Raw genomic sequence first — 25824 nt, 5'->3', positions numbered from 1 at the left:
ATGAATAATATTTTTAAAATACAGGTTGTTGCAGGACAAGGGTGAAAAACTAAATGTGAGATAAGGACTTGGAAAAGAACTGAAGACAAGTTGAAGACAGGTCATTTTATTAGAAGGATGTTGTACCTGATTTGAGCCGATAGATCTGTTAAGCAGTGGTGGGAAAGATTACAAAAAAAAACAACCATTTGTATCACACCTTGTATGTACGAGCCGTATTGAGGCTTTTCAACAAACAGAGAAAAACTCCGGCTCTTGACATTCAGACCAGTCTGAGCATCTTTGGTTCGTCCTTGTTACAAAACAAGCATCACATCATTACAAAGCTTTTACAGAACATAAAAACACCAGTGCAATTCCAAGAAGAAAAACAAATTCTTCAAAACCTCATTGTGCTTAAACATAGTCGGAACTGAAGCTCCACGACAAATTAAAGTGCGATCTTGCTCAGTAGTCGAGTGCATAGTAAAGTCAGATCCGAGAGAAAATACAAAACAGAAATCGGAGAAACCCTCCGCTTCATTTTCAGGCTAAGATTCTGTGGCATATTCAGCAGATCCAGAATCAGATCAACGAAAGACATTGTTTCAGTTATAAACAAATCAGGTGAATTAAGAATAATCCAGTGGCTTAGAAACACAAATGATCTTCTGCAATTATGGCGTTAAAAAGGCACAATCAGTGAGACGTGTTTCTGCTTATTTTAAAAGGCACAGACAGTTCTATTAAAATTGACCACAGTGCAGCATCTCAGGAAAACGATGGAGTATCAGGTTCACGTCATGTAAAGAAAAAGTCTGAGATTGAGATTTCAAGAATAAAGTCATAATATTAAAAGTTGTAATATTATAAGTTTTCATAGTTTCACCCAGAAGAAAAGTTGGACATTTAAGAATGTTAAGTTAGTTATACTTAAGGTTTCACAAATAACACAATCTGTATCTTAAGATTCTAAAACACAGTGAAAGAAATTTAGTCTATTCGGAAGAAGGAACCACGGACTTTGAGGAAATTTGGCTTTTTTGTGGAGGGGAAAATGTTTGTGAGTTGTCGACTTTAAGTTAAATGTTTGTTACATCTGTGTGAAACAATAACATTTGTTCTTGTTGCTTATTTCCTAAAAGATGTCTTTTTTCTTCTATTATAAAAATTTCGTTTTCTCATTAAATTACGACATTATTCTCGAAATCTCAAATCTTCTTTTCCAAATGGCCCAAATACTCCGTCACACAATCAAGATCCTTTCTCACCAAATACAAATAAACGTCGAAACAAAATTCCCAAACCTGAGTTTCTCTTTGAGCCGAACTTTGGAAGAGAACTCCTCCTAACATCGTGGACGGTGAGCTGAGGTCTGAGCAGCACTGTGCGATTATTTAAAGGTGAAAATATACAAAACATTTAAAGTAGAAAAAACTGTACTTTCTGGTGAACTGTTGTATATCAAATAGTTTGTTTACTACTAAATAAATAACTGCTCAGTTCGGGGCCTCTCTTACATCAGTGCAGTTTAACCCTCTCCAGGCTGAGGGGGAGTGTAAGACATGTTTACTCTATTCTGTTTAGCATATTTCTGTGAATCGTCTAAAAATCGTCTCTTACAGCCTAAAAACCAAACAGCCTCAATTTATTGAAACATCTCACTAGCGTCGCCGATCGTCCCTCACCGCGGAGAATCAGCCGGAGTATTTACATTCAGCATCTAAAATATCCCAAATGAAGAAAACTGATATTCACAAACAATATTTACAGTTTCAAACAGAAATCTAGGAAGCGCAATAGCTCGAGCGGGAGAAAATAAATAATTTAAAAAAAAAGGGGGGGGGGGGCGGGGGGAACACTGAATTCGCTCTTTCTTAAAAGTACTACAATAGACACAAGGCCGGCTCCTCTTCTCCCTGAGGCCTTCAGCTCAGTCGGCGTCCGTTATAATACTGGTGGTGTCGAACTCGTCGAGCGTCCTCTCGTAGCGGACGGTGGAGGAGGAGAGAGATCTTCTCTTCTTGTAGACGATGAAGCCGATGACGGCGAGGAGGGCGAGGAGGAGGATGATGAAGAAACCCAGCGCCACGGGAGCGCCTCCAGAGCCTGAGCACACGGGAACGAAGGTGAGTCAGTTCACTGTGTCGAGATGTGAATCTGTGTCCTGAGTGTCCTCTGCTGATCCTTCATGTGTGACCTCCTCACAAAGCTATTTACAGCAGTTAATGTGATGGATAGTTGTATTTAGATCAAATTAATACATATAGTGACGTATAAGTCAAAATAAACAACTTTTATAGTGAGAAATTTCAGATTGTGCCAAAGATAACTTAAAACCTCATTCACGTCACATTTTGCTCTTCTTCGCTTTATTAGAATAACATTTGCATAGATTATGTCTTGATGTTTATTCATTTTAAATTGTACATTTCTGTGAGGTGGAAATGAAATTGATTTTGTGTTCATTTACTCTGACCCACTAACAACTAAACTTACCCCTTTGCAGAAATCTGTTCCCTTTATATAGATACAGAGATTATTCATATAGACCGTGCAATTGGAGAGAGAGACTCTTAATGTTTAGCTGTGTAATTTTTTTAAAGTGGAGGCTTCACCACTTCCTGAAAATGTGGGCGTGGTCTCAAACTTGTCATCTAAAGCAAATAAGCGTATTTTCCCAGAATGCCGTGCAGGTGTGATACTCACTGGCGTCGGTTTTGCAGACAACACGACTGTTGCTCGTCTGGCAGCTGACAAAGTTCCAGATCCCTTCATCGCCTGCCATCATGACGGCACAGTGGGGCGCCGGATTCTTCCCAGTATCCAAGGCCCCAGGCTTCCAGTTTGAATAATCCAGAGAGGAGCCGTCCTGCCAGGAAGCAGGCTTACCTTGATGGGAAAAAGAAAAACAAGGAGATAATACTGGGAAGGAGAAAGGAAGGAGACCATCATATCTGTGGCACAGCACAAACAATGTGTTTCAGTGCGATAACGAGTGTTAATATCAGATTCAAACAAAACACACAATCAAACTGTTGTGTTAAATAATGGGCTGTAAACATATATCACACCACCCACAGGATCTGCAGCAACATTAGAAAATGTCGGCTCTTTTTTGTGTTTCGGTCCATGTTGTGTTTTTCACTCCAGCTCCTGTGGGAACGATGGGGATCTTCAGCTGCTACACATGATCGACAGCCGACCAGAGGAGGAAGTCTCGGCCCGGGCCAAACGTGGTTCAGTTTGTTTGCAGTGTGAAAACTCTTTTTTTTTAAGATTGCAGGAAGTTGAGACGCCATTAAACAGAAGACGAAGAAAAAGAAGAGGAAGCTGCTCATGTTTGAAAGATGAGGACGTTTGTTCGCTGTATTCAAGTTAGTGTAGAGTGCAGTAAAAACCATAATGATATCACAGTGAGGCAGATGCAGTCTAAACAATCCTCAAAAGATTCATAAAGAAAAAAGAGAAAGGGGATGTAAAACCAGTAGCCTGGGGTGCAGTAGCTGAGGTAAAGAGAATATTCACAGAAGAGATGGAGGAGGAGCCAAACACTTGAAACAACTAGCTGACCAGTTCCATGGTCTTGCTCCAGTTAAGTGCCGTGAACTGGCATTTGAATACTCAGAGAAAAACAATATTCCTGTCCCTGCCAATTGGACAGAGAAACAATGTGCAGGTAAGCTAGGGTGTGCAAGAGATCACATGAATCATAATAATCATAAATTTGCTTAATTGACCAATCCCCATGATTCTGTTACTAGTCCGATATTAGTTTTGGAGCTGTCAGGATTTTAACTATTACAACACCACTTTACCCCGTAGCTGGGGTAAAGTGGGACACAAGAGCACTTTTTTTAAACAATCATATTTTCACTGCCCTTTGTCCTGAAGACATTCTGATCATTTCCATTGCTAGAAAACATCCTGAATTAATGGGAAATGTGTAAATTTGACTGATATATCATTTTAGCTCGCCTAGAGGGGAGCAAATGTAAAAAAAATCTCACATTAACCCGCTCTCCCCTAAAACGTTTGATTTAAGGATCCTGGTCACGGTCATAAGTGACAGCCAATTGAATTTCATGTCATAATTCACAAGTTGACATTATTACTGTTTAGTATTTTATTTCTCGTATGTATTTTTAACAGAAAGGTCAACAACTTCAGAATTCAAAACTGCAATGCAACCAGCTCTCAGCCCAAACTTCATTGATAGGTATTCTACGTCGTTCTCTCTTTACATAGAAAGTTTAACTTACTCCCAAGTTATGTGTCTTGTTAGTTTTTGATTTAATTTGTGAACTTCTGTATTAATCACGAGGTTTACCTTGAGTGTCCATGTCCATACCGAGCCACACCCGGCCGGTGATCAGAGGGTCGTCGGTGATGAACTTTGACACAAAGTCGTTCTCTTCCTTGGTTTTTATGGTCAGCAGTTTAGCATCTGTCAAGAGAAAAGAAAAACTACTTTTTTTAAAAAACAGGTACTTCAGGTGAAAACTATTTTTATAAGCTTTCATAACTTCAACTCACCCATGCTCTGACAGATGCTGCTGGCCTTCTCCATGCTGTAGACGCTGTAGTTGTAGAAGCCCATGTCGAAGGCGTAGCAGTGATCGTGATGCTGCACCCAGTCCGACTTCCCTTTGGACGCGTCTTCGCTCTGAGGGCAGCGATTGGTCTCCGGCCCCCCCCGCAGTCTGGCTCCTGGTTTAGAACAACACAGAAACAAGATGGATGACCGGCACACTCACTGAAAAGAGAATTGGTCACCTGTTTATTTATCTAAAGTTTAGTAAAAACTGAACGTGTCCAAATCGTGAACCGTCCTTGAGATGTTATCTGACGGATGAAGGAGCAACGATGGTGCTCTACATATACCACAGAGAGGTGTCTTACTCTGGGAGGAGGTGGTGATGTTGGTGGTGTAGCAGATGGCTCCATCCACCAGCGTATCGCAACTGGTCTTCACCCAGGCGCCAGCAGGGGTCACAACAACACAGATGGCCTCTTGCTTACTGGCGCTCGAGTCCTGGTTCGAGTCGGAGAGGGTGGCTTTGTAGTCGAACCCGGTTCCGTCAGACCACTCATAGGCTGAGCCGGTCACCTGCGTGGAGAGAGACGCTGTCATGTCAGCCCGTCGGCCTGGCAGCTTAAGAAAAACCGAAAACTATGAGGAATTAAAGGCCGCAGCCAAAATCTGTTTTCTCATATTTAGGTTCAGCTAAATTCTTACGTCCTGGCTCGACAGGCCGATCCAGAGCGGGAAGCCGTCTGTCTTGGCGATGAGCTTCACGTGTGCATTGTGCTGGACGTCGTGGACGCTCGCCAGGTGGCCTCCACGCTCACCACACTCCTCCAGGGCCTGGTACCAAGTTAACTTGCGGGTCACAACATTGTAAGTCAGGTTCCCATAATGCCGGAGATCCACGGCTGATTTGTTGTACTCCTGTTTTGGTTCTGTGGGGGAGAGGATTTAAAAACATGCAAGTTCAATTTTAGGCATGAAATATTTCCTGTGATCATTATATGTTATATATAATGTTAATTATGACCACCAATGCAATACACCAACCATTGTCCAGTTTGCAGGTCACTATGCTCCTTTGCTTGAACTCAGGGAAAAGGGTCTGGTGTTGGATGAAAAGCCAGTTGCCCTCGGGGGTGATTCCTGCCAAGAACGGTCCTTTTACAACTGGTCTGCCACTCGACCAGTTGGAGTATTGGACCTTAGTGCCGTCATACCACTTCATCAGGCCATCTGCAGCGGAACAAAATCAATATCAATCCTGGTATAAGGACATACATCTCTGGTATCGAGCCAATAAGATGCAGACGCTGATACCGGACAGATGAACTGAATATATTTGTGTGTACAACAGAGATTTGTTGTCAGAGTAAAAGAAACAAACCGTTGTTGTCTTTAAACATGCCCAACCAAACGAACTGGACCAGGGATTGGAACGGTAAGAGCTGCTGCCTGATGAACTCGTTCTCCTCTACATTTCGTATAGTGAGCATCTCTGCATCTGGATCGGAACCCAAACACAGCATCATTAGCAACTGTTGCAACATCAGACTGTTTCACGAGCAACATAACGTAGAAAAATTCTTACTCAGGTTTTTGCAGGTGTCTTGAACCTGCCCCCCGTCGAACTGGTCCCACCGGGAGGAGACCAGCTGGAAGGAGTAGCAGTTGTTCTTGAAGGGGACCCAGTTTGGACCTTTAATCTTATGGGGGCACTTCACTGCAACATCCTCCGGTGTGATGATGGTCTCCTCTGTAATGAATGCATAAATACGTTCACATATTCATTCAGATACTTTCAAATGGGAATTGAACAAAGAGGCAGGGAGAGGAAATCTGGAAAGCTACTTGACCCTCCGCCACTTTGAAGAATCTTTGGCTATTTTCGGTTTATATTTGTATAATTTTGGTTGAGTTAATACACAAGCACTATCCCCAGCCTACGGGCCAGATGCGACACCAGAACATTTCTATGGCCGATAAGACAATCTGTAAGTCAGGCTGACGTGTGTGATTATAAAACAAAGGTACATATTTGATTAGCCATGTTTTGAACTGCTCCCATTCGCCCTCAATTTCTGTCTTCACCCCCTGGGCACGCACAAGAGAGAGAGAAGAAGAAATGATATCTCATGTCACGCCTCTACAAACAGTATCTAGTCGTCATGTCAGATTCTCCCAATCATCTCTTAAAGTGAACATGATGTAAAGGAGCTTCCTGCAGTAACGCGTGAGACTGACGAATCAGGAAGTACACCAGGCGTTTCTGTTCATCTGTATTCTCCCTCTCCCACTCACTGTGTGCTTTGTGGCAGATGGCGCCTCCCAGCTCCTCCTCACACTCCGTGGCTTTCCAGAAGCCATCGGTGTCCAGGTAGACGCACGAGCCACTGGTGACGTCCGACGACCAGCGATTGAACACGGTGTGGCTGTGGTCGGTCCAGCGGTAGTGGGTCCCATCCTGAAGCACAACACGAAAAGAGGTTTGAGAATCCTGTAGGAGCAGCGTGTTGCTCAGCAGCCTCACTATGGTTCACTCACATCCTCGCTGAAGAGGCCGATCCACATGGGCGTGCGTGCCCGGCTCACGTGCACGGTGAGAGTGGACTGGAAGAGGGCGTCGGCCACACTTGCCAGGTCCATGTTCCGAGATCTGCACTGTTCCATGGCCTCGAACCAGGTGAGGTTCTTGACAATGAGCTGGACGGTGTGGTTACCGATGGTGAAGGGCTCTGTTTGGACTTGGGGCTCCTCAACTTTATCTGAAACGAGGAAGCCAGCTGTTAAATGCAAAGTTTTTATCCGGGCGGCTGATGTATTTTATTGGAGAGGTCACAGTAGAGACGTGGACATTGCAAGCCGAGCACATTATGTGGCAGGCCACAAGCGCCATGACAGTTTGCCATTCATTATTTACAGGCATTTCCGGGGTTAACCATTATCAGGCATCAAAGTCTACACTTAATAATCAAAATAAAGTTTATGACTAACCCTCGCATGGCAGACAGAGACTAGCTGACTAAGCTAACTGGATTTCAGTTATGGAGCAAGACCTTGATCATAAAGTTCTATTGAGTGTTGAATGGAGATTTACCTGCATAGTGTTGGCAAACGGCCACATTCTGAAACTCTGAACACAAAGTATAATCCCAGGTGCCCAGCATGGCGGAGTTGGGGTTATTGATCATATACACACACGAATCCAAACTGTCTGGATCCCATTGCTAATAAAAAAAAAATTTAAAAAAAAGAGGGAGAAAGAGAAATGTGGTCAAGCATTTTCATCTGTTCTTTTACTACGAGGGATCATTGTCCAGGTGTAACAATAAAGATCAGTCACTGGCTGTGACACAGACGAGATCAAACAGACGTCATTTATTACACTAACATTTCGCCACCAGTTTAATATTTCACTGGTATAACACAGTTGAACAGTCAAAAGAAAAACTAAATTGAGGTTGGACTCAAGTGACATTAATTAAGGCACTTCTGAAAATCTCGGATGTGTTCAGTCAGTGGAGTTCCTCTTTGTTACAGAAATGCAGTTAAAGTGAACTCACAGTGATCTTTATCGCCTTGTGCATGCCCAGGAGCAGGGGGTTGAAGTTGAGGTAGTTGACTGGCGACGCGTCCACCCACTCCGGGTCCTTAAATACGATTTTCAGACCAATCCAGATCCTTTCACTATTTCTCAGGCCCGGCAACAGTGTGGTGATGAAATCTAAGAAGAACACATCCAATATAGTACAATGATTTTTTGGGGGGGGTTGTCTGTGAAACAATATTTCTTATTAGAGCAGATGAAATAATAAAATTACAGAAAGACAGAACTAGAAGCACGGCAGTCCTCTCACCTTGCTCCACCTGATCTGATATTGTGACCAGGGTTCCTCTCACCGAATGACATTGCTCATTGGCAATACTGAATGTCACAGGCTTCATGTTGCTCATCAGGGTGTAGCACTGAAATCAAAGAAATCAGCATTGATGCCTTTCAGGTTGAATATTAATGTCTAATACTGTGCGCTATACTTAAAGCTGCCTCCACACATACAATGAACTCTGGACATGTTACTGACACTTCACAGAGGGGATGTTTGTGAGAACACAAATGTCAGAGGGAGCCCAGATGGACAGATGCAAAATTAAAAAATGGTCAAATATATCTCAGGATGAAAATGACTGTTTCAGGAGGCAGTGTTTGGACCTTCATTCAAGTTCATGTCTGGAGAAGGCTTGAATGATGTTAGCAATTTATCCTGAGCAAAATTAAAAAATGGTCAAATATATCTCAGGATGAAAATGACTGTTTCAGGAGGCAGTGTTTGGACCTTCATTCAAGTTCATGTCTGGAGAAGGCTTGAATGATGTTAGCAATTTATCCTGAGCCTGTGTGAAACACTCTAGACAACACTACATTTTGGGTTTTGAGTGTCTGTCGGAACAGACATTCATCGTCCCTCAGGCCGTGAATAAATAAAGAATTTCCAAAAGAAGCCACAGCTCTTAAGATCTGCTGCGTAATTTTAAAAGCAATTCCAGCTAAATTATTCAAAGGTTTCAAGAAAAAGGTCATAACAATGGGGGTGGATCTGTTATGTGATGCGCTGTCTACACTCTCAAGGAATTCTACCTTGTTCCTGAAGGATTTAGAGTCATTTCTACAGGGCCATCCTCCAGGCTGAGGCTCCAGAGGCTTTATCTCCACTGAAGTGATGTTGTGTCTCTCACACACAAAGGACAATGGCTTTTGGCAACTCAGTTCATGGTCTGAAAAAAAAGAAGAAGAGAATGTAAGCGAGTTTATTTCGAATCAAATCAAGTAACGTGCATCACCTTTTTGTTTTGCTCTCTGAGAATTAAATCAGATTACTTCTTGCTCATTTAACTTTTTTTAATCTACATTTTATGCTGCTATGGAAAATTATTTTAAAACAGCAGCAAAAATGACAGACACTCAATCTACTCACCTCTTCATTCATAAAGATGTTGTTTTTTAAGAGAAAACATACAACATTTTGAAATCAAACACTTTCACTCACTGGGAAAGGTGACATCAGGACGCAAGGAGATGCATCTGCCCAGGAAAATGGAATGGTAAAAGAACATCTGGTTGAACCTATAACACACAACATGCATCATTTCAGTCTCACATATTTATATAGAGATAAGTGTCATGAATACCTGCTGGTTTATTTGTGTTTGTGCAACATAAACAGAGTGGGTGTGACTGTGTGGGCTTACGTCATGGGGAATAGCCGCCCAGGCTCGGTCAAATTAAGCCACCAGTTCTGCTGAGGAGAACTTGATATCTGAAAACATAATCACCAGATAATAAAAATTATATAAAACAGCTAGAGTCGTATTCGTTAGAGCGCAAATATACACAAAGGCCCAACAGCTCCCTTAAATTCAATCAAGCTGAATCAAACTGCACACACACACAGATATAAATTCCCTAAATATGCCAGATTTTTTTCTAAACCAATATCAATAAATTATTCCCTGGGAAAACAGTGAAGATATTGAAAAATGCTTGCACTCTAAAAGAAAGTGAAACATGGGATTATAGAATTGAACAAATCAATATCCAATAAATGCTTTGTTTGATTGCCCTCGACCCACATTGGGAACTTTCCAGTGACTCACTATTGCACATTGATAAATGATCAGGACTCACAAGAGACCAAATAAAACAGATGAGTAGAAATTGATGCAAAAGAAGCTGGAATTTTAGATAAGTTATAATGAACTGTTAGGAACATGATGGTAAACCATTATAACAGTGATGATGGTATTTTTAGTGGTTAGCTTGGAGGCAGAGATTACTTGATAGGGTGTATTATGTAATCTCTATTCTGCTGCTTGACTGCATCCACTTGTTCATGTTCATGAAAACACCGAAAGACCAGAAGGTTGTGGAAAGAATGTCTTCAGTCAGAAGACTCGACAAATCAATTTAAGTAGCCGATGGCAAAAGAAACAAATAAACAGGACGAAAACCACGAAGAGAGAAAAAGCAAGAGTAATTCTAATTTGTTCCAACTGCGACTGAAATCACATTGAGTTATTGCTCTTTGCTCTCTGAAACAACATATGCATTGTTCATTATTGTATTATTATTATTACTCTATTTTATGAACATTCCCCTTGTGTCAGTCAGTGTCTGTGTTTGGTTAACAGGGACCGGCAAGAACACACAAACAAACTTGCATTGTAGCTTATGTGACCCTTTACACAAGATTTCACCGATTATATCCAAGTAACGTCTGCTTCTGTCTGACATCCCTGACATGTCCCAGTCATCACATGGCCACTAACATACTCCAGTCACTTACATTCTTCAGGTACTGGTGGATCTGAAAGGCGGCTTTGGAACTTCTTGGGTAAGCCAGTTTGCTGCCATTGGCGGCGCAGTAGAGCCCCGCCTCCTCGAAGGTTAGCTTGGGCTCCTGAACGAACCAAAACTCTGCTCCATCGACAAAGATAGAGGTCTCATGATGCCCCCCTGGAGGGCACAGCAAAGAGAACACATGTTACACCCAGTCACAGACATGCACTAAGTAAACGATCCTACTACAGGATTTCTGTACCGTGTTCCAAATCAAATGAAAAACCTTTAAAACCTTATTTTGTATGTATAATTCCTAGCACCAGAACAAATCAGTGGGATGGCTGAGCAGGGCTACAGTGACTGTTAACACACATGCATATAAAGTGGAAAAGTGAGAAACTTGATAAATGGACTTACTAATTATACCATATATAATTTATTTATTAATATTAGATTTACAAAAATTGACTCTTGAGCCCTTTATAAATTCAACTCAAGATAAATGAATAACATTTAAGTTAATGTTTGAGGACACAGAATAAAATGCTTTCGACACTTTTCACAACATGCAGATACCCTATAATTGAAAGCTGTCTGAGAGAAATCTTGGATCAAATCAATTCTGACCACTAACAGACGGTAAACTACTTTAGAAACTCAGATTCAGAAGATAGTCAGACTGTGAATATAGGTTCTGTAAAGATTCGGTCATTACCAGGATTGTACCAGTCCGGTTTCTTTAGAGTCTTTCCTGTGGGAGCATCAACAAAGAGTGAGTCAGAAGCAGACCATCAATTTCAGCATGCGAACAACAGGCTAATATGGAATTCAGGCCCATAAGGTTTTTTAAATGTGAAAACATCACTTTATTTACTTCATGACTGTTTTGTATTAAACTATGCAAATAGTTCAATTACTGTATTGCCACACAATGGAAGGAGACGCAAGTAGTCGTTCCTACTTGTGTATATAATCTTACCTCGTGGTATTTGGCAGACCCACTCCAGCATGGCATCACAGTGAAATGGTACGGCATAGAAAGGTATAGTATGGGCCGTCGGCAGAAAAATGTGTTTCAAGGGGCTCCTCTTTGTCTAGTGAGGAAACAGATTGTAACACAAATGTTGTCAGAAAGATACAAGCACTGGATCACATGTCAGTCTTCGATTTCAATCACAACGTAACGAATTAAAACCAAGCTTATCTGAAACCTTGAAATTGGACATACGTCTGTGTGATAAGAACAACTTAAAACGTCAAAAAACATCTTCCAGAAAACTTAATTTGACTTTTTAGTTTAAATTGTTTACCAACCAACACCATAGAGGAGTCAGGGTTAATGAGCTTCACTGCAACCAGTCACTTTTGCTTCACTTTCAGGGAGCCGTCATGTCGTCCATCTTTAGAGTCACTCTATAGTCTTGATTCACAGATCAAACTTCACACCATGGACAACTATCTCACAATGAAGATAATTGTGGAAGCAAAGCTTGCATTAACGTAAGTCATGAGTGACTTTAAATCAAATAAAGCAGGACAAACGTATAGTCATAGTGTAGAATACATATACTCAGTCCACCTTGAACGCAGTGCAGTCCCGACTGTATGAATCATCCTCATGGAACTGATCGTATAAAACCTCCCGAGATACCTGTGGCAGACACATTGAGTAAACAGAGAGCACACTCAGATATGCGTGATTATTCTATGCAAAGCAGATATGATGTGCTCAAGACAAATAATGTTCCTGTTTCAGCCACAGGCTTAGACACAAGGTAATATGGAAAATAAAAGTAATGCACAGATCCCTTTTCAAGAATAACTTTAAGAATTCACCGAATGATATTGACATTGCAAGATCCACAGTAAACTTTATGTCTTCTCTAGATGTGTTAGGCTGTGGTTCAGGCTTTATAATAATAACACACACTCTAAATTTACTCACAGGCCGGCCATCGCTCCACACCCAGGATCGATCGGATGGGTTTCTCCTGTTCAGGCCGACCCAGAACAAGCGATTATTACTGCAACGAGAACACCACAGCAAACCACCAAGACTCAGGATCAGAAAAAGATAATACAACTTACATTGCATGCAATCAAGTTTCACCAAATGTCTCACACTCATAGATTTGAATTCCCCAAATATGTTGGATCCATGAATTACTCCCTGGTATCAGTAAAATCAGTGAAAAATGTAAAATGGCTTGCAATGTTAAATAAAGTGACAACGAAAATCTGCTAAGGAATGAGTGTGTCTATGAAGGCTGAAGCAACAACGTCTAACAATAAGTTACACAATACACACATGTGCACACCTGATGGTTTCTCTCATGACGCTGTGCAGGGCCCTCATCTCTGCATCATTGGTGAAACTGGGCAGGTTGGCTCCCAAGGCCTGACAGAACCTCTCTGCTTCCTCCCACGAGCGTTTTCTGCTCAGCCGCTCCTCATGGAACACCTGACAAGAAAAACAACAGCAGCTACTAGCACAGCACCAGTGGAGCAGCAGACACTGGAAAACCTGGTACAGAAAACCAGTCCAGACGCATTTGTATAGTGACAATCTGTAGCCATGAGAAAACAAAGGGGATCAGACAGATGACAGACAGTAATGTTATTGTTTTGTTTGAGTGAATAGTGATTCATAATCTACCCTTCTGGGATTAATTAAAAAAAACACCACAGATTTAGCAGTGTGATCCGAAAATAAAATCAAAATTGATAATTGTCCTTTTCATATGATGTATTCTTCCTTGTCAAACCCTGAAGCCTACAGTTCCCACAATGCAACTTTGCTACTAAGGGTTCAAAGTCCGAGATTTGTGTGTGTTGTGATAGTGGCCTGTGTAGGCTCCAACAGAGGGGGGGACTACACAAGTCTGATAAACAAAATGTTATCATCAGTCTTTAAGTTTGGTTCCAACTTACACCGACTACTAGGACATCTCTTGAGGGTTCGAACCAAAGTATCAGATTCACTTTTCTGCTTAAGCTATAGAACTGGGCAACATCTGGACATTTATTTTCATGTTGATGTAAAAATCGGTGGAATTTCCTGCCTTTTACAATTTCTTAGAACATTTGCCAAACCAATATGGCTCCTAATGGTGGAAAGAGTCGACAGGACACTGACCCCAGACATTCAAAGAAACAGCCACACACACCTTGTAGCAGTATTTCCTGTCTTCTCTGGACACCCATCCGGTCGGACAGCTGGCGTTGGGGTTCAGCTCTGGCTCGGCGGGGGGGAGTGGGACTGGACCGATGTCAGTTCTACAAATGGTGCCGGCCTTTAAAATGGTGCAGTTCTTCGATTCCCACTTGCCCAGGGGGGGGGCAGTCGAAATCACAGCACAACGGCCTTGCTGATCTGAAATACACACGTAGGGGAACCACTGTAAATGTATAATAAAGTTGTTTTTAATCATATAGATTACATGAACTTTAACATAGATCAAAAAACGAATGTTTCATATTAATATTATATTTGTACAAAAAGTGTTTAGGTGTGTTGTCTTGATATAAAAACTTATGACAAATAAACCTTACACAAACTAGAGAGGCAAAATATATTAGTCATTGGACAGAAAATCTTAACCAAATATTTTAAAGAAATTATGTTTTATGGTTTATGGTTTGAGTCTCGTGTTATATTAAACTGAATATCTGGATTTTGGACTGTTGATGACAACATCTTGGTATTTGGGGAAATGGAATAGACATTTCTCAAAATCACGGTTGAAGCCGGCACCATCAGAAGATGGTTAATTGTGGCCATGAAGCGATGCACATGGTCAGCAACAACACCCACTCAGTCTGTGGCACACAAACAAATATTGATCGGTATTGAGGAGCCGAGGAAGCATCCCACACATTATCATACTAACACCTCTATCCTGGACTCGATGCAGGCCGGGTCCAGCCTCAGCAGAGACCCGGATGCATCGGACCAGGCGACATTTTTAGCAGTTTTATGTGTTCGCAATAGATTTAATAGCTGAAATGAAATAGTCAAGAACTGCAAAACCGTAAGGCTTCTTCTTTATTAGCACAATAACTGATAAATAGGAGCGCTTACTCTATTTATATAACATATTAAAATTCATGCGCGGTGACATTTTTGATAAATTTGCTAATGCATTATATTAGTAAACCAGTAAATTTGAATCCTCTCACTGGACCGAACCACAATATTCTGCAAGTAGAAATTCACAATGACACATTATAGCACTGCAGTCACTCAAAGGTAGAAGCTGTGTGGGTTTTACAAACCTGGTTCAAACCAGCCCCAGTTGGTGTATGTTAACACACTTGGGGACCCGTCCTGGCTCAACCACTGGTATTCCCCAGTGTTCTTAATGTCCTGCAGGCCAATCCAAAAATAGCGAGGTTCCTCACTGATGTGCTCTCTGAGAAGACTGTTGATAAAGGCCTGCTCGAATCTAGACACAAACATAATATAGCAGTGAACTTTTCTTGCCCAAAGAGCACTTCAAATTCTTTTTGAAACGGCATCAAAAAGGATTCACATGGGCAGCAACTGATGAGTGTCAGGGACTCCTACCTGTTTCTTATGGTGATGTTACAGCGATCTTTGAAGGACACTTGTTTGGTGTTCACTTGATAACAGGAGTAGCCATGTCGCCTCCAGCCCTGATGGATTCACAGAATGATTTAAAACACATATACATTACAAATAAATACTCACTTCAGGCATAGTCCTAGTTCTGATAAACATCCAGTTCTCTGCAATGCATTTGGATTGAGAATTGTCAGGAATTGTTTTTTCCCACCAACTATGTCAGATTAATTTTTCGCATCTGCACATTTCTTCCATTTTGTCACTAGCTGCCATCACAGCTACAGATAATATGGTGTATCACATTATAAACACTGTATTTTAATTTAGCTTCTTTTTAAATATTGTATTTTAATGGACATTTTTATTTTATACTCTTACCTACATTTTGTATTTCTGTTTATTGTTATTGTCTTGATCTATATGTATTGGAATGACTGTAGCAAAATGCAATTTCCTGCAGGAATACATGTCAATACAGTATTTCTGATTCAAACATCTGCCTTTATCCACTTAATGTCTCAAAATCTGACCACATATCACCTGACCTCGACAGGAAGTGATCCTTCAAGGACACACTGATACAACAGCTTCATTCTCCGTCACAGTTTCATGATGATTCTTAACGCAGGCATGTAGGTCATGCACACAATGTTCATGTGCAAGGACAGATATCCCTTCTAAATATACAGTTAATATGAATAGGCAAAAAGACATTTGACAGAAAGTTAGGTCATATAGACAGTACTTACATCTTCAGAGCGACATGCAGCCGGTGCCGCTGATTCCCCGACCTTTCCTTTTGTCTGACACAAAAAAGGTAGCCTCTCTGTACAGTTCCCAACCCGCCACCCGTGAGACTGCAGAGGACAGAGACAAGGGTTTGATTTTTTTCGGCCTCGTATTTAAACAAACTTGTTCAGAAGATCACAAGAAGACAAATACAGAGCCTTAGCAGTACAAACACATACACACACACACACACACACACACACACAATACAAAAAACAGGGTTGATACAATACAGGTAGGGTTACAGCAAAATGCATTTCCTCACACCCACATCAACAAACACACACCTCTCCAGAGTAGAACACGCAGCTGGTGTCGTAAATGGGCTGGACTGGTTCATTTGGGCCCCAGAAGGTGAAGGTGGCAGGTGCCTGGTCTAACCACTTGAAGACCGTTGTTTGGTTAATGTTGATACCGACTAGACCGATCCACACATCCAAGAACTTGCCATCTGACGGACCATTACAGAAACACAAGCTCAAACATCTAGTGATGGATATGTTTTAAATCAAACAGTCGAGGCAGGGTCACATTCTGTAATCCACATGGCACCTTTGTTAGTAGTGCAAGTAAAAAAACTATTTTATGAAATCCAGAAGTGACGACTGAAGTGAAAACTTATACTATGCCAGAAATTGAGAGAAAAACACAAAAATATCGTGAACGAAGGCAAATCACATCGAACCCAATTGTCTATCAGCTTCTCCTTGGGGTGACTGAGGCGTTCCTAGGCCAGGATATGTACCCCTGGGTTTCAATTGTTCCCCAGCGACTCTTCTGCTAGCTCCCTCTGATATGTCCAAATTACAACTTTAGGATTTAACCCCAAGAAACAATAAATTAGAAACTTGAGAAAAACTAGATATTTACCAGCATGAAAATGTGTGCTGATCATCTCTTTGCTGTCAATGGAGTGGAGATTGGCCAGGAAGCCTTCTCCTCCTCCCTCGTTTTTGTTGCAGTGCTCCTGGGCGTCTGTAAAGCTTCGAGCCTCATCCTTCACCAACTTGTAACACCAGCCGTTCCACGGGACCCAGCCGACAGCACACACTGTTTCTTTATAGACAGGAGACTCTGTAGAGAAGGAGAAGGAAGATAGTTTATCTCTACAACCCCAAATCACAAGTTGTACATTTGACCCTCTAGAATAGATAAACATGAAACAATGTTTTTTTTTTTTTTTAAATGTCAAGAGGAAGTAAAAAAGGGTACACATATAGATATATATAGATATATATATATATACTTATACACACACATATATATATATATATATATATATATATATATATAAAAAAACACATTTTAGCCTCACTACTGGGAATCTGGGGCTGCGAAGGTCCTGTCACTTCATCTGTCAGCTGGATCCAACCACTGGTTGGGTGTAATATATGAACCTATGGGCCACACAATGTGTTGGATCTATGGATGGCAGTATTGATTATTACTTTGCTCAGGAATATCTCTTTACTATATGGCAATCCATCCCATAGACTCTATAGGATGGATTGCCCTGAAATTTGTTGCAATTTGCTCATCAGCCTCCCGGATGAATGGAGTAAATTGATTTTTCTACTAATGCCAACATGAGGTTTGATTCTTGTAATATCTCAACACAACAAACTAAAATTCCTCCTAACTACCATGTCAGCAGTTTGAATGAGATATATGACTGATACACAAAGCATTTGACATAGAAGCGCTGTGTAAATGTGTGTGTGTGTGTGTGTGTGTGTGTGAATAGATGAATGTCACCTGTAAAGGACTAGAAAAGTACTACATAAATACTGTCCATTTACCATCTTTTCCATTCTTTTTATTGTAAAGGAAAGTATTAGGAGGCAATCGTAAACATTTAACTCAAGGCACCACTGTCCTGAAGTACAACCTCTCTATTGAACCTATTTAAGTAAGTTTCAGACTTGTTACCTGTGGCTGCTGTGCTGGAGGCATTGATGCTCTTCTTGCAGACGTACGGCAGACGTTTGTTGCACTCGGCAGATTCAAAGTTCTGCTTGGAATTCAGGACTCCACAGTCTGACTCTACCAGTGGGAGGGTGGACGGCATTCCTGTCAAACACATTCCCACGCACAATGACTAAAATGAAACCAGAGAGGGATTGTGACAGCGGAGCGGAGGAGCTGTAGTATCAGTTCTGCTTATCAGGGGAAGAGAATTGTTTTATGCTGCAATAGTGGTTAACCATAGTGCTGCAAGGTGCAACACTGACACGTGATAAATTAGAGCCTCCACAAAGAGCTCGTATCAGTGGAAAGACAGATGGCTGCAGTAACCTTGATGTTCAAGCTGCAGTGAAAACAGCAAATATATTACAATAGCGAGAAGGCCTGTCGTTCAGTACTTTTAAATGGGTTATTCAGCAATGCTAACAACCCTGATGCTACACTGTGTCCAATAAACCAGGCACAATGAGTTTCTTTAGCTTTCACACTGGCCTCATTGTTTCTCTGACTGACACCGAGTCGCAGTTTATAGAACGACAGCAGCAACAGCAGATCACAGCAGGATGCAGCTTTTGGAGATGCAGGTGGTTTTTCAGGCAACGGAAACTGCTTCACTGTGGTTTAAGCTCAATATTCATCAGGAAGTTATGTTTTATGTTTGTTCACCATTGGAGGGTTCCATTGAGATAATGGAGAAAGAAAAAAACGATACAATAAAATCAAGCATGATTTCAGCCTTGCAAACATGGTGTTTTGTAGCCAATTCCAACAGCATGAGTTTGGTCGTATCTACTTTAAAGCAAAAAGCTGAACTAGAGTATTTTCAAGTATCATCAAGAATTCGCGGCCTGTACAAAAGTTGGCACATTAACTTATATAACAGAGTAATCAGTGTAAACAAATTAAATTAATGAACATCAGACATCTTAGTTCAAAACCACTGCACTTTAGCAAAGCACATTCTCACAATTTTATTAATACAATTTTTTTTATCAGCTGCTATTTGAATTTTCAGCCGAATTCTCTTTTAAAGTTAATAACACACTTGATCAAATATTAAAAAGTAACACAAGGGTTAAAGACAAAGGGTCACAAAAAAAGGGCTGAGCATCATTACCTTGTTCCCAGCGCAGGAAGGAGAGAGGGGAGCCATCCGACCACTGCCAGCCCTGAGACATGTCTAACTGGTGGAGGCCGATCCACATCCTCTCAGGCATTCTACCAAGGCCGTTGAATACTGCACGACATCACCACATGGAGGGAAGGAAAATTAATAAAACAATAATTCTATTGCAAAATATGAATCATCACGATCACACAGAGCACCGAGAACAATTCAATCATACACAAACGAGGGGATTCACAACAAATTGACGTATGAGAGAGAAAAGCAGACAGGGTAAAACATACAAGAGTAAAGGCCAAACTGTAATGGAAGATTGTCCAGAATCGAAAGTGGTGCAGCACAGGCCAAATCAAAATCTGTCCGGCATCTTTTACACAGAGATTCTTCCTCGGCCAACATGTGTGATTTTAGAAAGAATGCTGGCATTCTGGAAACAGAGGCGTGACGTGAGACACAACAAAACCAGTGTCTGTCTCGCCAATCCAGCTCTCTCCCATTTACCCCCTTTACCCCCTTTTGGGGAAACTCTGTGACTCCCTTAATATAGAGCACAGAGAAAATGGTAGCCATGTCGTTTTTTTAAACCTCTTTTCCAGCTCTATGATTATTTAAAATATTTGAAATCCCCAATATAAACTGTATAACAGTATCACAAGCAATTATATCAGTAAAGTTGAATATGCAAAAATATATTTTAAATTGGTAATATGTTTTATGAAGTTAGCTTATAGGTTGCAGCGGTAGTATTGGAGGATACATCAGCTATCATCTTATATTTCTCAAAAACTGTATTTATTTTATTAGCCTCTCTCTTCTATCAGTCGACCTCTAGTTCTTCCTCTTGTGACGGGATCTCTCAGGGTGGACATTAACACCAGGTCTGAACAGATCCATACAGAACAGCGAGGTGGAGTAAAGGTGCAACATTTGCAACGTCTAAAACAAAGAACTGAGGGAAGTTTGTCAAAGGAAACAGTTCTGATGTGTGTGTTTTTTCCCAAAGCAAGACAGTGGCCAGTGTGTACCAAATACAAAGAAGCAGCAACAGATATTTTGAATGCGAGCCATGTGACATCCTCAAGCAGGTTACCATAATAATCATTCATTCCAAAAACAAACTTTAAAACCGCACCCGTGCTGCTGCTTCTTTTTAAATATCTCTAGTGCTCAAACTTGTCCAACTTGTTTTCAGTTGATGTCTACGTGATAATTTACGATGGGCATGACGACGGAAATAGCATGGCATGATGGAATGAAAAAACAGAAGAACAGGAAGAGAAAAAAACGAAATGTGTGTCAACATCAACACATCGAGAATTTGTTAGTAGTCGAGTGCAACCTTGTGTAATGGATCTGCAGTAACAAAATCCCGGACCTGATTTAGACTGAATGTCTGCAGATGGTTTGCAGAGCAACATATGAGGTATATTAGTTAATGAGGTAATGCTTTTGCTCAAATAGAGGGTTTCCTTTGTCATTCAAGCTAAAGAAATTAAAAACCTCTTACCTTTAAAAAAAAAGGTAATGATCAAATGGGAATTACTTTCTTTAAAACATTAAAGAAAGTAAATCCAAAAACATAATTTCTGCTGAATAAAACTTTACATTAGAAATGCATTTGTTAATCAGTACAACAATTTTCATATGTGAAATTGTTGAAATTTATAAAAACCATGAAAACTGCTATTTTGTGTGGTGTGAATAAAACAAATATTGCTATTTCTGCTTCTTATCTTCCCATAGTTTGCGACAGGAAAGAGGCTTCCCACATAATTAAACTACTTCTCTAAAATAGCAATAAAAAGCTCCTGCCATGTAATTATTATTGCAGTTTATTGTCCTAATAAGGGGGGCCGGCCATATTTGAGCATGTGAGCATGATTTCAATAACTTTAACTCATTTTGCTCATTTGATTTGATAACTGGTTGTTGAGAGGAAGATGGCTGAGGAGAAAGACAGAGGAGGAGGAGTGATAGTATCGAGCCAAACTTACGGGTTTTGGAATTGAGATCATCGAGCCCCGTCAGGCTGAACAGATCCGCCCCCTGACTGCGACACGAAGCCAGAGCATCCTGCCAGGTCACAGCGGCACTGGTTACAAACTCGTAACAGAATTCCCCTTCAGGCCCGGCAAACAGAGTCTGACAACCCTCCTCTGTAAAGTCAGAGAGACAGAGTGAGTTTGTGTGTGTGTGTGCTGCATGTTTCTTCACAGAATTTATTAAAATAAGAATAGTTTAAAAGAAAAATATGGCACATAATTCCTCAATATTAATTTCCAAAACGATTAAAACATGAATACTAAGATAAAGTGCAACGTGCCTGTCGTTAGACACTGGCCCTTTTTTCTGTCCTGGTTATAGTCGGGGGAGGTGGAACACCAGGACAATCCAGGGGAATCTGCATCGGGGAGGCAGCCATGATGCCAACTGCCGTTGAATTTGAAGGGGAAGTCACAGGGATCACCAGCCGAGTTTCCGTTGATGGTGTGGACGACTGCACGGAGAGGAGAAGTAAGAAAAGAGCAGCCTCAGATTTCTGATAAAAGCATCTTTCCAAGGAAAAACCAAGTCTCACTACCGACACCAAACACACGTCCTCTTTTGAAGATGCTCAAGCACACATCGAATAGTTAAGGCCCCCGAAATGAAAGCAAAACTATCTCAGACGAACAGAAACGTTTTTTTAGGGGAATAATTTGTATACAAGTCGTCAATAACACACAAAGACAGATGAAGTTGGCGGTCGTGTGCGCTCTAGTCAGTGTCTTTCTAGTTCAATGTTTCACTTCTGCAAACGTTAATGATGAACGATGACTCTACAGGCGTCTCGCGGTAAACTTCTATCACACCCTAGAATGAGAGTGAAAAAGGAGAAATTAGACTTTATAATAAGGAAGTAGTGACAGAATTAAACTCATCTTGGTGCAGAATATTAATAAAATAAGTTTGTTGCGTCAAAATAGAAAGAGACACAAGAGAAATAAAATACCTTATTGTGGACAAACTCATTTGTTTTCAAATGTTAGATTTGCATCTTGATACCAGTCTAGGTCCTTTACATTTCTTTAAGTATGCGTTATTTAAAGAAAACATATAAAACTTCACATAAATGAGTGGTCAAAACCTAAAATCCCTTCATATGTGATCAAACAGTGGTGTTAACAGAAATCATCATTTCATATTTCAGCAAAATGCCAATTGAAATAGAATAGAAAGAGTTCAGATGAGAAAGATTTCAAGAATAATAAGTCACACCTAATACCACTATACATCTTATAAATCATAAATTCAAAAAGCCTCACTTTCCTTGTCTATTCTTATATTGATGACTGCAATATACACAGAGCATAATGAATAATGCTAAGAATTCAACATAGCTTTTGAGGTGCCATTTTACCCATGAAGCGAAAGTGAAAGTCAGCCTCATGCTCCACTGCACCACAGAGAGCTGCTGCATATCCCTGCTCTGCAACTGTGATCTCTGTGGAATTCCCCCAAATCTCCACAACACATACAATGCTGCGTCCCGGCATCACTGGGTAACTAACTACTGACCAAACTAACTGACCACGATGGGAAGGGTTAGGATTCACCAGGACACAAGGATCGACACAGTTGGTGTGGGTAAACATGTTAGGGAGCTAACAGTGCGTTTGATTGTGTGCAATTCATTTTATATTTCTCATTGTAATTGATCCTGCACCAGCTGACACCCAGGAAAACGACTGCTGTGCTCTTTAACTTCCTCGGCGACAGTAAGGCAGCTCAAAATGAACCTGAACCTGTTTGGTCATGTGACACAAATGCCAACACTTAGTATTTACAAGACTGTAACACAAAGGTGGAATCAATGTGCATGAGATTCAGGAGGAAAATCCCCTGGTAAAATCAAATGTGTTCTAGTTTTATGTGTGCGTTTAACTTTCAATCCTCCACTGGTCATTTCCGTAAGCATGAGTCAGTCCTCAGAGCAACATAATGGGTTCCTCGAGCGTGGACTTTGTGCTGTGCTGGGATCAGTGTGTAAGCTTTTGTCTCTCAAGAGAATGGAAACCACACTCACCACGGTACGGCCTCTGGCAGATGTCGTCCTGCGACCCTCCTCTCACCCAAGAATCATTAGTGTCCCGTTTGGGTGCAACCTGGCCGCCGATCACCGCCAGGCCCATCTGATAGACGGTGTACACAGCCCCGTCCAGACAGCGCCACCACAGCAGGATGTTGGTGCCACAGTCAACCAGGGCTAACGTTTTTGTTTGTACCTGCAACGCCAAGCAGGAGGACGAGGCCATGTGGAAGAGCCGGTGACCCGAACCCCACTTCCACATCTGGGACTGGCTGTCTGCATTGCAGGTGCCGAGGCTCAGTTCTGCTTTGGGCCCTGTGCCGAGGCACTTCCCTGTGCCGAGGTGCTGGATGGTGAAAGCATCCTCGTCTGGGATGAGGGGACATGCAGAAAACACACACATGTGACCTCAGCTTCACATCATAAGAAGAGTTATCAGTCTAACACGATCACTGAGGTTACAAGATGCCTTTAGGTTGTGCGCACAAAACTCACAAACAAAAAATAGCGATCAGATAAAAACTTAAGAGCCCAACAGATATATCGGTTGGCTGACAAGTATTTTTTGAAAAGATGTGCTTTAATCTTTACATGTAATGTTACAAAAATCAATATACAAAACAAATACTGTTCATCTTCATATTCCCTGGACTTTCAATTCTTTCATTAGGGCAAGAAACTTATCAAAGAGCTGAAATGAAGTAAGGTGGATATTGGATAAGATTCTCCTCAGTCATCTCAGATCAATAAAGAGCACAACAAGATGGCTGCAGATTAACCCTCCAACCGAAGGCAACTATAAACTGACGTCATTTTAGGAACCCCATTTGAACAATGCGTAAAATTGCAGAAATAAAGTAGATTTATTACTCTGATTATGTATTCACATTGAAGTGTTTGTGAAACTGTTTATAACCCACTATGAATCATGCATGTAAATGACCCTACACCTACTTTATAGGGCTCTTTGATCCCAGACGGAAACTGTGAGTGGAAGTGCTTCAAGTTAAGACTTTGAAAAGGGTCATACTGGGGAAATAGATTATATTTAATATAAATATGTGTAACTGAAGAGCTTAGGAGGGTTTGATAGTTTATTTTTTACCATTTTCTTTTATATTTGTTATTTAGTTTTGTCTTGTTCTGTTACTTTATTCACGTGTTTTCTGATAAACCACTTTGTAACCTACTTTAGATAAGTGCTATAGAGATTAAGTTCCGTTATTGTTATTATTGAGCCACCTCGGATTTGATCACAACCTTCACGCAGGAGCAAAAATCCGCCTTAAAACTTAAAAGATGAATCATAAAGATATATTTATTGTGATATTTATCGACACTTGCTGATGAGAACATGTTTCTTCTGACATGACACAGACGCACGTCGCGGTGGAGGATGAAGAGAGGATGACACAGCTCGGACTGTCGCAATAAGGTTTCACAATAACTCTAAATCACTGTGGGGGGGATGGTAACCAGTTAACCAACGCGACTAGTTAACTGGGTTTGTTGTTTACCGACCCAAGTTGTTGTTTATCACCCCGGGCTGAGGCTGAGTGCGCGCGGGGACAGAAACGGCTTCGTCACGGTTGAATAAAAACATGGTGAAGGAGACAGAACCGAAAGCAGTGCGTCGCAGCTCGGAGCCGCGGATACTCACCGAGACCTTGGACGTTCGCCGGCGACCAAGTTCCCCAGAAAATAGACAACAAACAAAGGCGAACACAGGCTCCGGATAATGTCAGCATGGTCCCGGGCTCGCTCTTGTTTCCCCCTCGGACGCACACAGGAGAAGAGGTCCGGCGAAAGAAGTCCCGCGACGTAAAGACTGACCGAGGAGCGAGCAGTCGAACCGGGAGAGTGCAGGTAACCGAGCCGGTGGAAGAGCACTCGAGCCCCGCTGTCAGCTGAGTGTCGTCCGCTGTCCCGCTCCCGCCTCCCGTCAAGCTAACGGCTACACGGGCTACACGGCGGCACTTCCGGGTTTGACTTGGAAAATAAAGTGAGAGAGAAACCATTTCCGCCTGGAGGATTAATATTGTTTTTGTCCATCAGTCTGTTTGTTGTGAACACGCTATCTCAAGATTAGCTGGAGGGAATTTCTTCTACCTTGGTAAGAACATTCATCTGGACTCAAAAATGGACTGATTCAATTTTGGTGGTGAAAGAGTAACAATAGCTTCTCAAAACACTTTGTTTATGGTTGACTAATGCTTTGTATCAGGTGTCATCCTCTAGCCAGAATCTGTGTCTGTGTATTTTCTAACTATGCCATTTTTCTCTCTGATTCAGGTACATGACATAAAATCGAAGACCTGTCTGAATGGTTTCCTGGTTTCCACTTTGATATATTTTATTTAAACTTCCTGGGACATCCCTGGGAATTTTGTCCGATTATGCCCTTTACAAGACCTCGGTAGGTTCTGTCAACTAAAGACATGGACGT

General features: G+C 41.3%; 1 protein-coding gene across 1 annotated transcript; it reads right to left on the bottom strand.

Moving 5' to 3' along the window:
* Positions 1 to 90: 90 nt before the first annotated feature.
* ly75 (lymphocyte antigen 75) lies at positions 91 to 25322 on the bottom strand. Its single transcript, XM_062379265.1, has 35 exons — positions 25039 to 25322; positions 23376 to 23747; positions 21633 to 21806; positions 21304 to 21465; positions 19301 to 19420; positions 18148 to 18288; positions 17089 to 17292; positions 16506 to 16669; positions 16179 to 16286; positions 15412 to 15500; positions 15120 to 15289; positions 14012 to 14217; positions 13163 to 13305; positions 12790 to 12868; positions 12424 to 12495; positions 11824 to 11938; positions 11560 to 11595; positions 10849 to 11018; positions 9755 to 9822; positions 9553 to 9629; positions 9144 to 9280; positions 8365 to 8473; positions 8071 to 8231; positions 7605 to 7734; positions 7052 to 7272; positions 6809 to 6971; positions 6099 to 6263; positions 5895 to 6011; positions 5558 to 5743; positions 5219 to 5442; positions 4882 to 5089; positions 4516 to 4689; positions 4310 to 4426; positions 2689 to 2871; positions 91 to 2088 (listed from the first exon to the last, which is right to left on the bottom strand). The coding sequence occupies exons 1-35, from the start codon at positions 25124 to 25126 to the stop codon at positions 1913 to 1915; spliced, it is 5229 nt and encodes a 1742-aa protein (XP_062235249.1). The 5' UTR covers positions 25127 to 25322; the 3' UTR covers positions 91 to 1912.
* Between the last annotated feature and the right edge of the window lie 502 nt (positions 25323 to 25824).

The sequence above is a fragment of the Platichthys flesus genome, chromosome 1 (genome assembly GCF_949316205.1).
Source record: "Platichthys flesus chromosome 1, fPlaFle2.1, whole genome shotgun sequence".
Lineage (NCBI taxonomy): Eukaryota > Metazoa > Chordata > Actinopteri > Pleuronectiformes > Pleuronectidae > Platichthys > Platichthys flesus.
Note: the sequence above shows the minus strand (reverse complement) of the source record. Positions and strands in the feature narration are given on the sequence as shown.

What these genes read in the sequence shown, in the direction of transcription:
- ly75 (XM_062379265.1), bottom strand. Translation starts at nt 25,126, where the DNA reads ATGCTGACATTATCCGGAGCCTGTGTTCGCCTTTGTTTGTTGTCTATT. An exon ending in CTGCATGTCGCTCTGAAGAT is followed by an intron (nt 15,501 to 16,178) that starts GTAAGTACTGTC and finishes TGAATCCATCAG; the next exon opens with GGCTGGAGGCGACATGGCTA. An exon ending in AACATCACCATAAGAAACAG is followed by an intron (nt 15,290 to 15,411) that starts GTAGGAGTCCCT and finishes GTTTGTGTCTAG; the next exon opens with ATTCGAGCAGGCCTTTATCA.